The 12,807-nt window shown below is 40.3% G+C and overlaps 1 protein-coding gene across 1 annotated transcript; it reads left to right on the forward strand.

Annotated features, from left to right (window-relative positions):
- Positions 1-8,589: 8,589 nt before the first annotated feature.
- Positions 8,590-10,620, forward strand: LOC146992238 (tripartite motif-containing protein 16-like). Its single transcript, XM_085792423.1, has one exon. It carries the CDS (start codon positions 8,950-8,952, stop codon positions 10,618-10,620), a length of 1,671 nt encoding a protein of 556 aa, XP_085648549.1. The 5' UTR covers positions 8,590-8,949.
- The last annotated feature ends 2,187 nt before the right edge of the window (positions 10,621-12,807 follow it).

The following is a 12,807-nucleotide window of genomic DNA, read 5'->3' on the forward strand; positions in this document are numbered from 1 at the left end:
ATCAGCTTGCTGCAACACTACAGATTTTAAAAGAATAGTTCACCCAAAATTCAAATTTCACTCATTATCTACTCACCCTCGTGTCGACTAAGGGTTGGGCGAAGTTTCAGAGTCCTCCGTGGCTTCTCTGAGTTACAGGGGGTCTCGGCGTAGCAGTGCATGTCCATATAACGGTTGCAAATGGATACCAACTGTCTTCGTAACAAAAAGACACACCAAAAAACATCCAAATACCTCCATGCTGCTCGTATGTAATGTCTGTCGTATTGAAGCCCAGAAATGTGAAATTGTTCCGAAAAAAATTAAATAAGTCTATATTTCAAATCCAAATCTCGCGCGATTTGCGCTGGCGTCAGTACTGATGCCGGCGCAAATCTCGCGAGATTTGGACGAAGAAAAGTGGGATCCATTTGCAACCGTCATATGGACATGCACTGCTACGCCGAGACCCCCTGTAACTCCGAGAAGGCACGGAGGACTCTGAAACTTCTCCCAGCCCTTAGTCGACATGAGGGTGAGTAGATAATGAGTGAAATTTCAATTTTGAGTGAACTATCCCTTTAAGGCTCCACACTGACAATCGTTTTGGACCAAAGAATTAAAGAGGAACTATGCAAGATTTTTATTTTTATCTTGACAGCTTGAAACAGCTTCAGAGTAATTGTGATGGTTAAATGACGTGTTACAGGGAGAAGCAACCAAGTATGCAAGATCAGCGCCTCTGACCTCAGTAACGTGTTATTTAGTAACACATCACTGTAATTTGATTACTTTTTTTAGTAATGGATAGGGGTGTAACGGTATATGTATTCGTCCCGTGCCGTCACGGTTCGGTGCACGCAATCACACGACGAATGTCTGAATGAATTTTTTTTTTTTAAAGAAAGAAGAAAAAAAAGTCGAGTCCTCACTCCAATCCAGGTGGCGGTAATGAGCCTCAAAGCTGCCAGCAACTGTCATAACAGACGTCGGCGCTACTTCACGGATGCGCGGTGCGTCGCTAGAAACGCATCAAACACGTTAGCACATGTTCACCCCAATATGTCAATCACTGGTCCAAGGACCATATGGTAATCGGGACAGCCCTAGTAACATGTTATCATTTCTAAAATGGTAATTAGATTATAGGTAACTAAATGTTACCATGGCCAGTCTCCACCTGGCTGTCCTGCTCGAGGTTGTTTTTATTGTTTTTTGTGTGAATGGAGTAACTAGTAATGTAACTAGTCTAGTAATGTAGCTTTTTACTTTTGAAATAAAGTAATCAGAACAGTATCGGAGTAATCCGTAATTTAACTACTTTTCCAGAATAAGCTAGTAGTGTCTTTTTAATGACATGAAAATGCGCACTCTGAAACTGTAGGAGCTCTGTAGAGAAAAAAGCTACAGGAAACAGAGAAAAAGTTACCAGACATGCATAGTTCAGCTTTCAAAAACATTTTTGCTGCCGTTTAATACTTGAGTATTGTACTGTAAAGTCTATTTTTTTAAGTTATCTGTTCTTTACTAGAGTTTAACTTTTACTCCATTGCACCTACAAGTAAAGACAAATATTGCACTCCTAATGACATATCTATGCAGTACACTGTGACTTTAAAACAGCTCTTAGTCAGACCTGAATCGTCTTTTATTTTGAAAATGTGACAGACAATACACTGTGGGGATGTTAGATGTCAAATCTGCTGCATTCACTCACTTTGAACTTGTTGGCAACAGCAGGTCTAAGGATGTTTGAAATTAATGAATAAAGATTTCTTTGGTTTTTATTGTTTACTGTGCTTGCTACAACCCGACGTCATCAATGCACCAAAAAAAAAAGAAAAAGCTGAAATATAAAAGCAACAAAGGCTCTTTTGTGGATTCAATTATGTTTTTATGTCTGTTTCAGTCGAGCTTTTAGAGCAGCTAAAAGCTTTTGTTGTGGCGACAGAAAGCCACTAATGAGCTGTAGGAACAGGATGTAGGCTTACACAGATGAAAAATGAGATGACCACACTGACTAAAGGAGCGCTCCCATTAAATATACATGCATTATTAATGAACAGTTTACATTTATAATCTTATACAAAAGCTTAAAACCATGAAAACATACACTTATTTCAATAGAGCTGTAAGAGCCAAAGTGTATAGATGGACATTAAGTTAAATTTTAACTTAATGTCCATCTATACACTTTGGCTTTTACAGCTCTATTGAAATGAATGTATTCAAGTATTTTACCTGCTCTGCTGTAACTCAGCAGGTTGTACCAGATCGGGAACAATACAACAATGGACTGTTTGTACTCTGCAGACACAGTCACCACCACACATGAGTAAAAGCTGATAGGTGATGATTAAGCAGGATTTATTTATTTTTTTTAGACTCTTTTTAAGTCTATATTTTGTGTTTCAGGAAAATCCTACTGTATTTAAATTCAAACTTTAAAAATTTGACTGAACAACTTTCACTATTGGAGTCATGTTTAATCAAGATTAACTGTGTACTGTGTACTACGAACAACATGTTACTGCTGATGATATAGGAATATAAGTTACAACCTGTTGGACATAAAACACTTTCAAGATCCTTAATGGTTTGCATATCAGATCAGATCAGATCCAGCTGCACAGTTGCCTCTGGTCCACAAGGGGGCAGACTAACATCAGATTAAAACCTTAAACCTGCAGTCCTCCACTGCAGCTCCGACCTCCTGGACACTGACACTTATTTTCAGGGCGTTTTCAGGAAAAAAGAAAACATGGTTTGATAAAAGCTGATTCACTGTGAAGTGATACTTATAACTAATATCACATGTATGAATAATATTTATCACACAAGCACAACTTTTTTTTTTTTTTTACTTTAATGACCCCCAGACTTTGTGACTCTGGAGGAACCACTACATACTGTAGGTTATCCTGTGTGCACAACAGTTTCATTTAGCATTGATTAGTGGAGGAAACATGGGCAAATTGATCACTATAAAACTCAGGGGAAAAGAGGGAGGACGTGCAGCAAAGGGCCATGAGTTGGATTCAAACCCATCAGGAGGACTGAGGTTTAACGGTCCGTGCTCCACCATCTAATATGTGTAATGAATCTCGGTCTAAATCAAAGCCAGTGGAGGACAGTGACGTTAACCTTGGCCTCGGCCTCCTCCTCCTCCTCCTCCCATGTGTTGTCATTCATCTGCAGCTGTCTATGATCTGTTCTGTTCTCCCTCCCTGTCAGATAAGGGAGGAGGATCCCTGAAGTCAAAGGCCCTTTGCTCTCTCTCTCTCTCCTCTCCTCTCTCCCTTTTCCTGCCGACTGCAGCCGGCATAAATCACACACATGCTGAAAACCCCAAACCCAGGATCCACACATCATTCACTGTTTTTGCTGCCATCTAACGTCAAAGATCCGTCCGGCTCAGCGGCTGGAAATGTTATAAATCAACCGCCGGTGGCTCTGCCCGCTGTGTATGTGTATGTGTGTGTGTGTGAGTGAGTAAGAAGTGCCATGTTACTCTCTGTAAACACACACCCGTCTGTGTGAATCCTGTTAATGGTGCAGCACATTGTGGTTTTCATGCACAGTTTGGAGTTTAGCACCTTCATGATTGCTCTGCAGATTCACATTTATAACTGAACCAGGCGAGGTCGTCCTCGTCGTCTCTGCTTTCTGTTTCATCCTCAGACTGTTATCTGTCCTCTCATCTAGCTACTTCCTGTCTGTGCCCACCACCACCGCCAGACAGACAGTTTGTTTGGGTCTGAGTCTGTTACTGGGCCCATTTCTTGTCTCGCTGTTTAAGGTATAAACACACAACTCTCATAGGCTCTGCAATTTGTACAAACACACACACACACACACACACACACACACACATACACACGCCCACCACTGCAGAGGAAATTGCTCATCTGCTTCGTCTCCTTTGATGCTCAGACAGGATTGAGTTGATACATTCCTTTAGTATGTAATATATGTGTGTGTATGTGTGGATGGGCTTTATTATTTATATTCTCATCCTCATCTTAAAACAAAGGTCTTTTATTTTTCTCTGGAGGACGGAAACTCTGTTAAATGTTTGAGAACCAGTCCGACAGTGTGCAGCATGTATAAGAAGTTAATATTTCAACCCTGAGCTACGTCTATATTTATATTTCTTGGTCATGAGGACGAGTCGTTTTTTACGAGCGCAGCACACACAGATACGTCTGCACTTTAACCCCCTCCCTGCCCTCTGCAGACCGGCTGTCCTCTCTGTCACCCTGAGAAAACAGAGCACGGCGGGGTCATGAACCTTAGTCCGTTCTGTTTTGGTCACACACACACAAACACACACACTTTAACTTGAACGATGCGTGTCATTTGTTTGTCTAAGTGTCTTTTTAAAGCCGTGGTATCAATAACAAATGTTTATTTTAATATTGATGAGCTTCTATGGAGCCACTCACCCACTGATGATCATCACCTGACTCCTGACCGCTCTCTTCTGCTGCTTCAGACATGTTTAAATTAAATAAATACGGTGGCCCATGAGGACAAAATCATGGCAAGGATCAATCCAAACCACTTCCATCAGGAGAAGCACGGTGCCAAATCATAAACAGTGACAGACTCAAAAACACATATAAGGCCAAACACATGAACGGCAAAGATGTTGCAAACACACAATCGATGCAACAGTGAACATACGAGTTAGACCTTGGGCTAGACCTCATATAACTTTACTACCTATAATATATATTATTATAATATTATGAGGAAATAAAAGGGATTTTACAGGATAGATTGATTGTGAATGAATAATTATTTTGATATGCTATAGCAATCAGCTAATTTCCATCCTTTGTCCCTAGGAAGGTTGATGTTAACATTGTAGTTAATAGGACAGAGATATACTAGCAGTAAAAGGGTAAAACAGTACAATAACAATAAGAGTGACAGTTACAGTACATCATAGACAGACAATGAATCTTGTTACTTGTGACAGACCAAGAATAAAGTGACCATTGAATGTTAAAGTGCTGGAGTGCTAAAGTGATTTAAGTGCTAATCATGGTTATTAGTTTTGAGGTTCTGAATGATCACTTGTTGTAGATGTAAAGACTAGAAGTGAAAGGGCAACATATTCACATCCTGCAGGAGTTCCTCAAGAAACCAGAATTAAAAGGAAAGTGGCTAATGCTAATGCTATTGAAACGGCCACTGTGAGTTTGTGCCCACAAGCAGAAATCAAACTGTGCTATCGTTGCTTTAAATCTTTAATTTCAGATGAAATGCTGTGTTTATATTGAGTCATTTCACTAGGGACCAGACTTGTGACCTGCTGGGACATGAAACTACGTGTTCACCCTCCGTTGGTCCAGACCAGCAGACTCCTGGAGCGTGATGATGATGATGACACTAGGTTGTGAAAGTCATTTCTCGGACTTCTGCACTGATTTAGAAATGAATCAGTTTGGTGTCACAAACCATTTTCTCCAGAGGCTGAGATGAGCTGTTGTTGTTGTTGTGTTTGTTGTTATTTGACATTTGACATTGACACATTAAAGTGAAGGGGGAGAAAGGAGTTTAACAGATTATTTGTCCTGCTCTTCATCTCTGCAGCCAGTGCTCACACAACACACCTGAAAACTCTAACTTGCATTGTGGGAAACACATGCACAAAGTTTTGTGAATCTGCTGGATTTGATTTTGCCCCTTTAAACAAACAAACAAACCCAGAGCTGGATGTTTTATCACATGACGTCCTCACGTCTCTCTGTCTCTCTCTGTCACACACACCGACTATCAACAAACTGCTCATGTGAAAGTAAGTTAACCAGATGCAGTGGTGATTTAGGGGTCGCAGACAGTGAGAGGGTAGAGGCCAAGTTTGGGGTCTCACACTATCTCTCTCTGCCTTCACCAGCCCATAAATAATCCCACAGTGACACGAGGGAAGCTGCAGCCTGAGAAACAGAGAGAAAGAGGAGGAGGAGTGTTTAGATGACCTGAGAGGACGAGAGAAAGAGATGAGAGAAAGAAGACAGGTGTGGGAATAGAGAGACAGAGGGCGGACGTCCTGCAGGTTCAAGGTCTGAGTCAGAAAATGGGGCTGTTTATATTTTATGGACCGAAAATTTAGAAGAATATTCACCTTTAGAAACTTTGATTGTGTCTCATTAACAAGTAAATTGTCATTTGTTTTGTTCATAAACAAGTCACTTTATCTTTAAGATGTCCATATGTACTGTTATGACAAACATGTTCAGTTTTCAGTGATATAAAACACGGCATGTGCCTTTAAGAAGTTGGATTTTTCATTAGTTTTTATTCATTTTATTTTGTCTTGACTTTTAGTTTTTAATGTTAGTTTGGTTTTAGGGTTTTGCTTTAGATTGTATTTTAGTTTCTCTGTTGAGGAGTCATACAACAAACACATTGAACCATGAGTCTTTAAACTTATTTGAAGTGACAAAGACAAAGTGACAAAAACTTAAAAGATTTTCTCGATAATAGTTAAAATCTGTTGATTTTGTAAACACAGTGGATTTTCAGTTCATTTGATTTTAGAAAAAAAAATTTTGCATGTCTAGTTTTCATTATTTCGTCATTTCACAGTAGAAACTTTGACTGGAGATGTTTCCTTGATTGCTTGTTGTTGATTGTTAATATTTTGGTTTATTTCAACATTAAAGTGGGATCTATCTATCTATCTATCTATCTATCTATCTATCTATCTATCTATCTATCTATCTATCTATATCTATCTATCTATCTAGGATGAGCAGATGTGTCCACAGATGTGTCAGTGTAGCTGCAGTTTGTGTCCTTTGATCCAGAAATAGCCTCCTTGTCAAATGTCTTCTCTCCCTCTACGTTCTGCTGCTCACATCTACAAACACTGATGTTTTTCTTCTCTTTAACATTGTGCTGGATTCCTCGCGACCACATGGACCCCTGCCACTCAGGTTCTCACGATCCCTGTCAGAGAGTCACTCTGTGGGCTGTGAGAACCACCACCTCCCCCCTCCCTCTCTCCCTCTCCCCCTCCCTCACGCTGCGGTCCGCTCCCCTCGGCAGACGCAAACAAAAACACACACAAACATGTCACAAGTCGACGTATGTTGTGTATACACAGATTCAAACAAGCGTACATAATGGCACACTCGGCCTCCTCGGCGCCCTGATTCCTCTCCAATGTGCTCGGTCCTCTACTCCTCGCTCTCTCTCTCAAAACAAACACAGCTGCTGCTCGTGTTGGAGAAACGTTTCAGCATCAGGCCTGGATCTGCAGCACTTATCCCAACCACCTCTAATCAGAATATGTGTTGGGTGTAGGTACATGTGCAGGTATCAAACGTGTGTCATTATCAGAGCTGTTTGCAGCACAAACCCCAAGAATCATTTTTTTTTTTTTACCTTTATTTTACCATCCAAAGTATTGAGAACAAAATTCATATTTACTGTACAATGTCGGCCTGTTAACTGCCATAAAATCACTTGTAGGGGAAGAGGGAGAAGACAAAACAAACTGTATCGTGACTCAACCAAGATGAGCTGAGTTTTTCTTTTGTGTTTTTGTAATAGGTTCCAGTCATTTGATGCAGCAAATGAGAAGGACAGTTGTCCAAAGAAAAGACTTTGGTTGGTGTAGTGTGATAGTATGTTGTACTTGGCTGTCGATACTGGAGACAGTAGCTGGTTTACTGTAAATATGGAGGTGAATGACTGAGGAGTGTTTTATATAGGTGAGTATGAACCAGTTAGCCTAATACTAAAGAAGGACATTTGACCTGAAAATAAAGCAGAGAGTGGTGAGTCCTGATTCGAATAGCAGAATATAGATGTGTCCAATTTATGGAGATGTTCCTTTGCATGCGTGTCAGTAGATTGTATCCCCAATACAGTAATCAAACATCATAGATTTGGCAGCAGGTGTAAATGAGGAATGATTTCTGGTTCATGTGACTTATTGTAGGCTACATGATGTAGTTAAAACTTGTTCTACAGTAAGAAAAGTGCAAAGCGTCCACTTCAGACAGACAAACATGAGATTTAATACAAATTCAAAACGGTCCTGTCCTAATAAAAATGCTACAATACCCAATAAATAACAGCATTTTAAAAACCTGTTTTACTTTCCTGTCTGATGAGTTTGAGTCAATCACCACCTATGCCACTGTATTGTAACTCACTGCTCCTCTTTTTAGCTACTGTGCAATTGGACCTGAGCAACACATTTCATGAACTCCATGTTCATGAAAGCATGAATACAGATAACAGAAAAAAACAATAATTGCTTCAGTTAAAAAACAAAAACCCAAAAAGGTCTCTGTTAACACCATTGTTTATCAAGGGTGTTCGTGCTGCTCATCAGAAACGGGAAGTCATAAAAACGGGAAGTGAAAAATAAATTTAAAAAACCAGTAGATGAACAGCAAATCAACTGCAGAAAAGCCAAGTGATGTGTTGTTTACATCTTTATCTCACTTATACATGGCTGTTATCTCATCAGCTGCTCCCGTGACCCGGGGATCTCGGGTCTCCAGCTGCTCTGCGCTCAGACGCAACATCAGCAGGTGACTGTTGGATCTGTCAGTCAGTCGGAGCTGTAGGCGGCGGCGCGGGGTGGAGACGGAGTGGCTCGGTGTCCATAGAAGTAACGTAGCACGAAAAGTTGCCGGTAAACCACGGGGAAAAAAGACAATGCTGTTATCTTGATTGTGATTGGCTAAATGACGTGTGATGCGCTGCACCAAAGATGTTGTATTGTGAAGAAGACAGCAATCCCGCCTGAAAATCCACTCTCTGGATCCTATAGAGGGGGTGGGTAGCCTATAGCTATTGACTGAAAAATAAGTGGGTATTGGCCGTGCACTACACTACTACACCACTGCTTGTAACTGTAAACAAGTGACGTGTCAGAGCTGGTGCGGCTTCTTGGGAATCGAAAGTGAAACTTACTGACGTTCAGACAGCCCTGTAGGAGAGATGGCACAGCAAATGTTTCAGCTGGATCAGGAAAAACTGAGCTGTTCGATCTGTCTGGAGCTTCTGAAGGTGCCGGTGACTATTCCCTGTGGTCACAGCTACTGCATGAGCTGTATTAAAAACTACTGGGGTGAAGATGATCAGAAGAAGAAAAAGAAGAAGAACTCATGCAGCTGCCCACAGTGCAGAGAGAGCTTCACACAGAGGCCAGCACTGGTGAAAAACACCATGTTTGCAGAGTTAGTGGAGGACCTGAAGAAAATGGGACTTCGAGCGGCTCCACCCGATCACTCCTACGCCGGACCTGGAGACGTGGCCTGTGACTTCTGCACCGGGAGGAAGCTGAAAGCCTTCAAGTCCTGTCTGGTGTGTTTGGCCTCTTACTGTGAGCAGCACCTTCAGCCTCACTACGATGTAGCTCCACTGAAGAAACACAAGCTGGTCGAAGCATCCTCGAAACTTCTGGAGAACATCTGCCCTCGCCATAACGAGGTGATGAAGATTTTCTGCCGCACCGATCAGCAGTATATCTGTTACCTCTGCTCCATGGACGAACATAAAGGCCACGACACAGTCTCAGCTGTAGCAGAAAGCGCTGAGAAGCAGAAGGAGCTCGGGGCGAGTCGTCAAAAGATCCAACGAAGGCTACAAGCCATAAAGAAAGATGTGGAGGTGCTTCAACAGGAGGAGGAGGCCATCAATCTCTCTGCCGATAAAGCCGTAAGTAACAGTGAGAAGATCTTCGCTGACTTGATTCAACTCATTGAGAGAAGAAGGTCTGAGGTGGAGCAGCAGATCAGATCTCAACAGAAAACTGAAGTGAGTCGAGTCCAAGAGCTGAAGGAGAAGCTGCAGCAGGAGATCACTGAGCTGAGGAGGAAAGACACCGGTCTGACAAAGCTGTCGCACACAGAGGATCACTTCCACTTCCTAAACAACTTCCACTCTCTGTCACATCTGAGTGATGCAATAGATGTACTCAGCATCCAGCGACCACATTTCGAGGAAGTGACAGCAGCGTTGTCAGAGATCAGAGATAAACTTCAGGCTGCTCTCAATGAGAAGCAGACAAAGGTCTCTGGAGTTCATGAGCTGATGCAGCATCATGAACCCCGAACCAGAACTGATCTTTTGGCTTATGCTTGTTATGTCACACTGGATCCATTCACTGCAAATACATTTTTGTCACTGACTAAAGGGAACAGAAAGGCAACACTGATGAGTGAGGAACAGTCGTTTTGGGTTCAACCTGAACCGTTCATTCAGTGGTTTCAGGTCCTGAGCACAGAGGGTCTGACAGGACGTTGTTACTGGGAAGTGGAGTGGAGTGGTCACGTTTTTATAGCAGTGGCCTACAAGAACATCAGCAGAGCAGGGACCAGGAACGAATGTGGGTTTGGACTGAATGACAGATCCTGGGCATTACACTGTCGCAATGGTGAATATCAGTTCGTACATAATGGTATTATTACTCCCATCTCAGGCCCGCTGTCCTCCAGAGTAGGCGTGTACCTGGATCACAGGGCAGGAACTCTGTCTTTCTACAGCGTCACAGAAACCACGACTCTGCTCCACAGAGTCCAGACCAGGTTCACTCAGCCTCTTCATCCTGGATTCTGGCTTCCCTCGTTTTCTCCTGGAGACTCAGCTGAGTTGTGTCAGCTCAGGTAGACAGGAGTGTTTAGTGTGATTCATCAATGAGGCTGCACAGTGGAGTTCATGATTGGTTTGTCTGCAGCAGTGCTGGGCAGTAACACGTTACTGTAATGGGATTACATTATTAGTAACGGAGTAATATAACGGGTTATAATTCCTAAAATAGTAATTAGATTATAGTTACAACCCCAGGTAACCCCAAGTCTGCTTGCCTTGTGTTTTTTTTTTGAGGGTGGTTCTCAAACTTTTTTATATCAAGGACACCTAAATTGACACAAATTAGACCACGGACCCCCATTGGACAAACATTTGAAGTAAACACCAGAAATACACAAATATTAACATTGAGACTGAAGAACATTTCAGTTAATGTACGTTCAAGTTAGGGCCAGTGGCGTGAATTTTTGGAAATATTGTAGAGAATTTTCTGGAAAAAAAATTCTCAAAAACAATTCTAGAAAAAAAGTGGAAACATTTCTCAAAAAAAGTTTTTAAAAAATTCTAGAAAAAGTGGTAAAATTTCAACAAAAAAAAAAAAGATTTCTCAAAAGAAAGTTAAACACTTTCCAGAAAGAAGTGAAAAATGTTCTCAAAAACAATTCTAGAAAAAAGTGATAAAAATTTCTCAAAAAAAAAAAAGTTCTAGAAAAATTGGTAAAATTTCAAGAAAAAATTGGGGACCCCTTGAACCCTCTCAAGGACCCCTGGAAAAAAAAAGTTAAAGAATTTCTAAAACAAAGTGGAAGGATTTCTCAAAAAAAGTTAAAAAAAAATAAAAAATAAAAAATATGATCTCTCAAAAAAAGTTAGAAAAAGTGGTAAAATTTCTCAAAAAAAAAAAAAGTTTAAAAGTTCTAGAAAAAAGTGGTAAATTTTCAAGAAAAAGTTGGGGACCCCCATGAACCCTCCCAAGGACCCCACTTTGAGAACCACTGATGTAACTGATTAATTAGTGATACATTTTTTAAATAAAGTAATCAATAAGTAAGTAAGTAACCTTTATTTGTATCACTTTTTGCAATTATAATTACAAAGTGCTTTACAATGAAAGTGCAGAGTGGCAAAATGGCTCAATTTGAAATAACACAACATACATCAAATTAAAAACAAAAACAAGCAAACAAACAAAAATATGTATATAAGAATATACTGATAATCAGAAGAGTGATGTGATTACTTTTAGAATAAGTAATCAGTAATTTAATTACATAGCCCAACACTGGTCTGCAGTGATACAGATAGTGATGTTTTCTTTGTCTTGACAATAACAATGAAATTGTGAAATGAAGAAATGATTCATCTTATAATTTTTATTTCCCTTAAATATTTGTTGTTGTTGTTGAAATGTTATCATCATTTGCGCTCAGCATGTGGATACATGATGGACAATGGAAAATGCCCCAATGTCACATTAATCACCTGCCAGATGTTTGCATCATTAATATGACTTGTATGATTTGATGTTTGCACTGATGTTGTATGGACCACAGATTGTGCTGCCGCTGTGGTTGTGATGATGTTATCAAAATCACTTTACTTTCATTTATGGAGGAAAAAAAACACAGCAATATAAAGTAAATTGTCCAAATTGTCAATAAATAAAATTATGGAATTAAGATTTTTCTATATTTAAAAATATAATCTTTAACATGTGTATGAAGTGTTGTTACTTGGTCACAATTTTAGGGAGCAGTTGTGAAATTTATTTGTACAACATAAAATCATTGACCAGTCACCATTTGAACAGCAAACAAACAAACAAACAAAAAAAACTTTTTGCTTTGATATGTTTCTTTTCTTCTTAAGATCATGGGTCAAATATGAGTTCATGAGGACATTGATAATGGGAATTAAATAAACTCTGGAGGTGACAACTTATTTTAAAATTTTTGACAAAATCCAACTTTATAATGGGTGTGTATTGCGTCTTTTTTTTCCCCCTGTGTATTGCGTCTAATGAGCAGAGCTTAGAGTGCGTGACTTCATCGTTAGAGTGGGAGAGACCAAAAAAACATTCTGGAATTTTTCTGGCTAAACTGTCACCACGGCCACAAATTAAACTCTAGACACATGATTTTCTCCACGTTCGAAGCCACACTTGTCCTGTCTCATGTGATGTGCTCAAAACAGCAGACAGACTTACAGAATTGTCTCGGTGAACCACTTTGTGCAGCTAGATCTGCTCCAGTGGCTCATTGACTT

The sequence above is a fragment of the Trachurus japonicus genome, chromosome 1 (genome assembly GCF_045865225.1).
Source record: "Trachurus japonicus isolate A0001 chromosome 1, Traja_1.0".
NCBI classification, from domain to species: Eukaryota; Metazoa; Chordata; class Actinopteri; order Carangiformes; family Carangidae; genus Trachurus; species Trachurus japonicus.

Bases quoted from the DNA above. Each gene is read 5' to 3' on its own strand.
- LOC146992238 (XM_085792423.1), top strand. From the start codon at position 8,950: ATGGCACAGCAAATGTTTCAGCTGGATCAGGAAAAACTGAGCTGTTCG.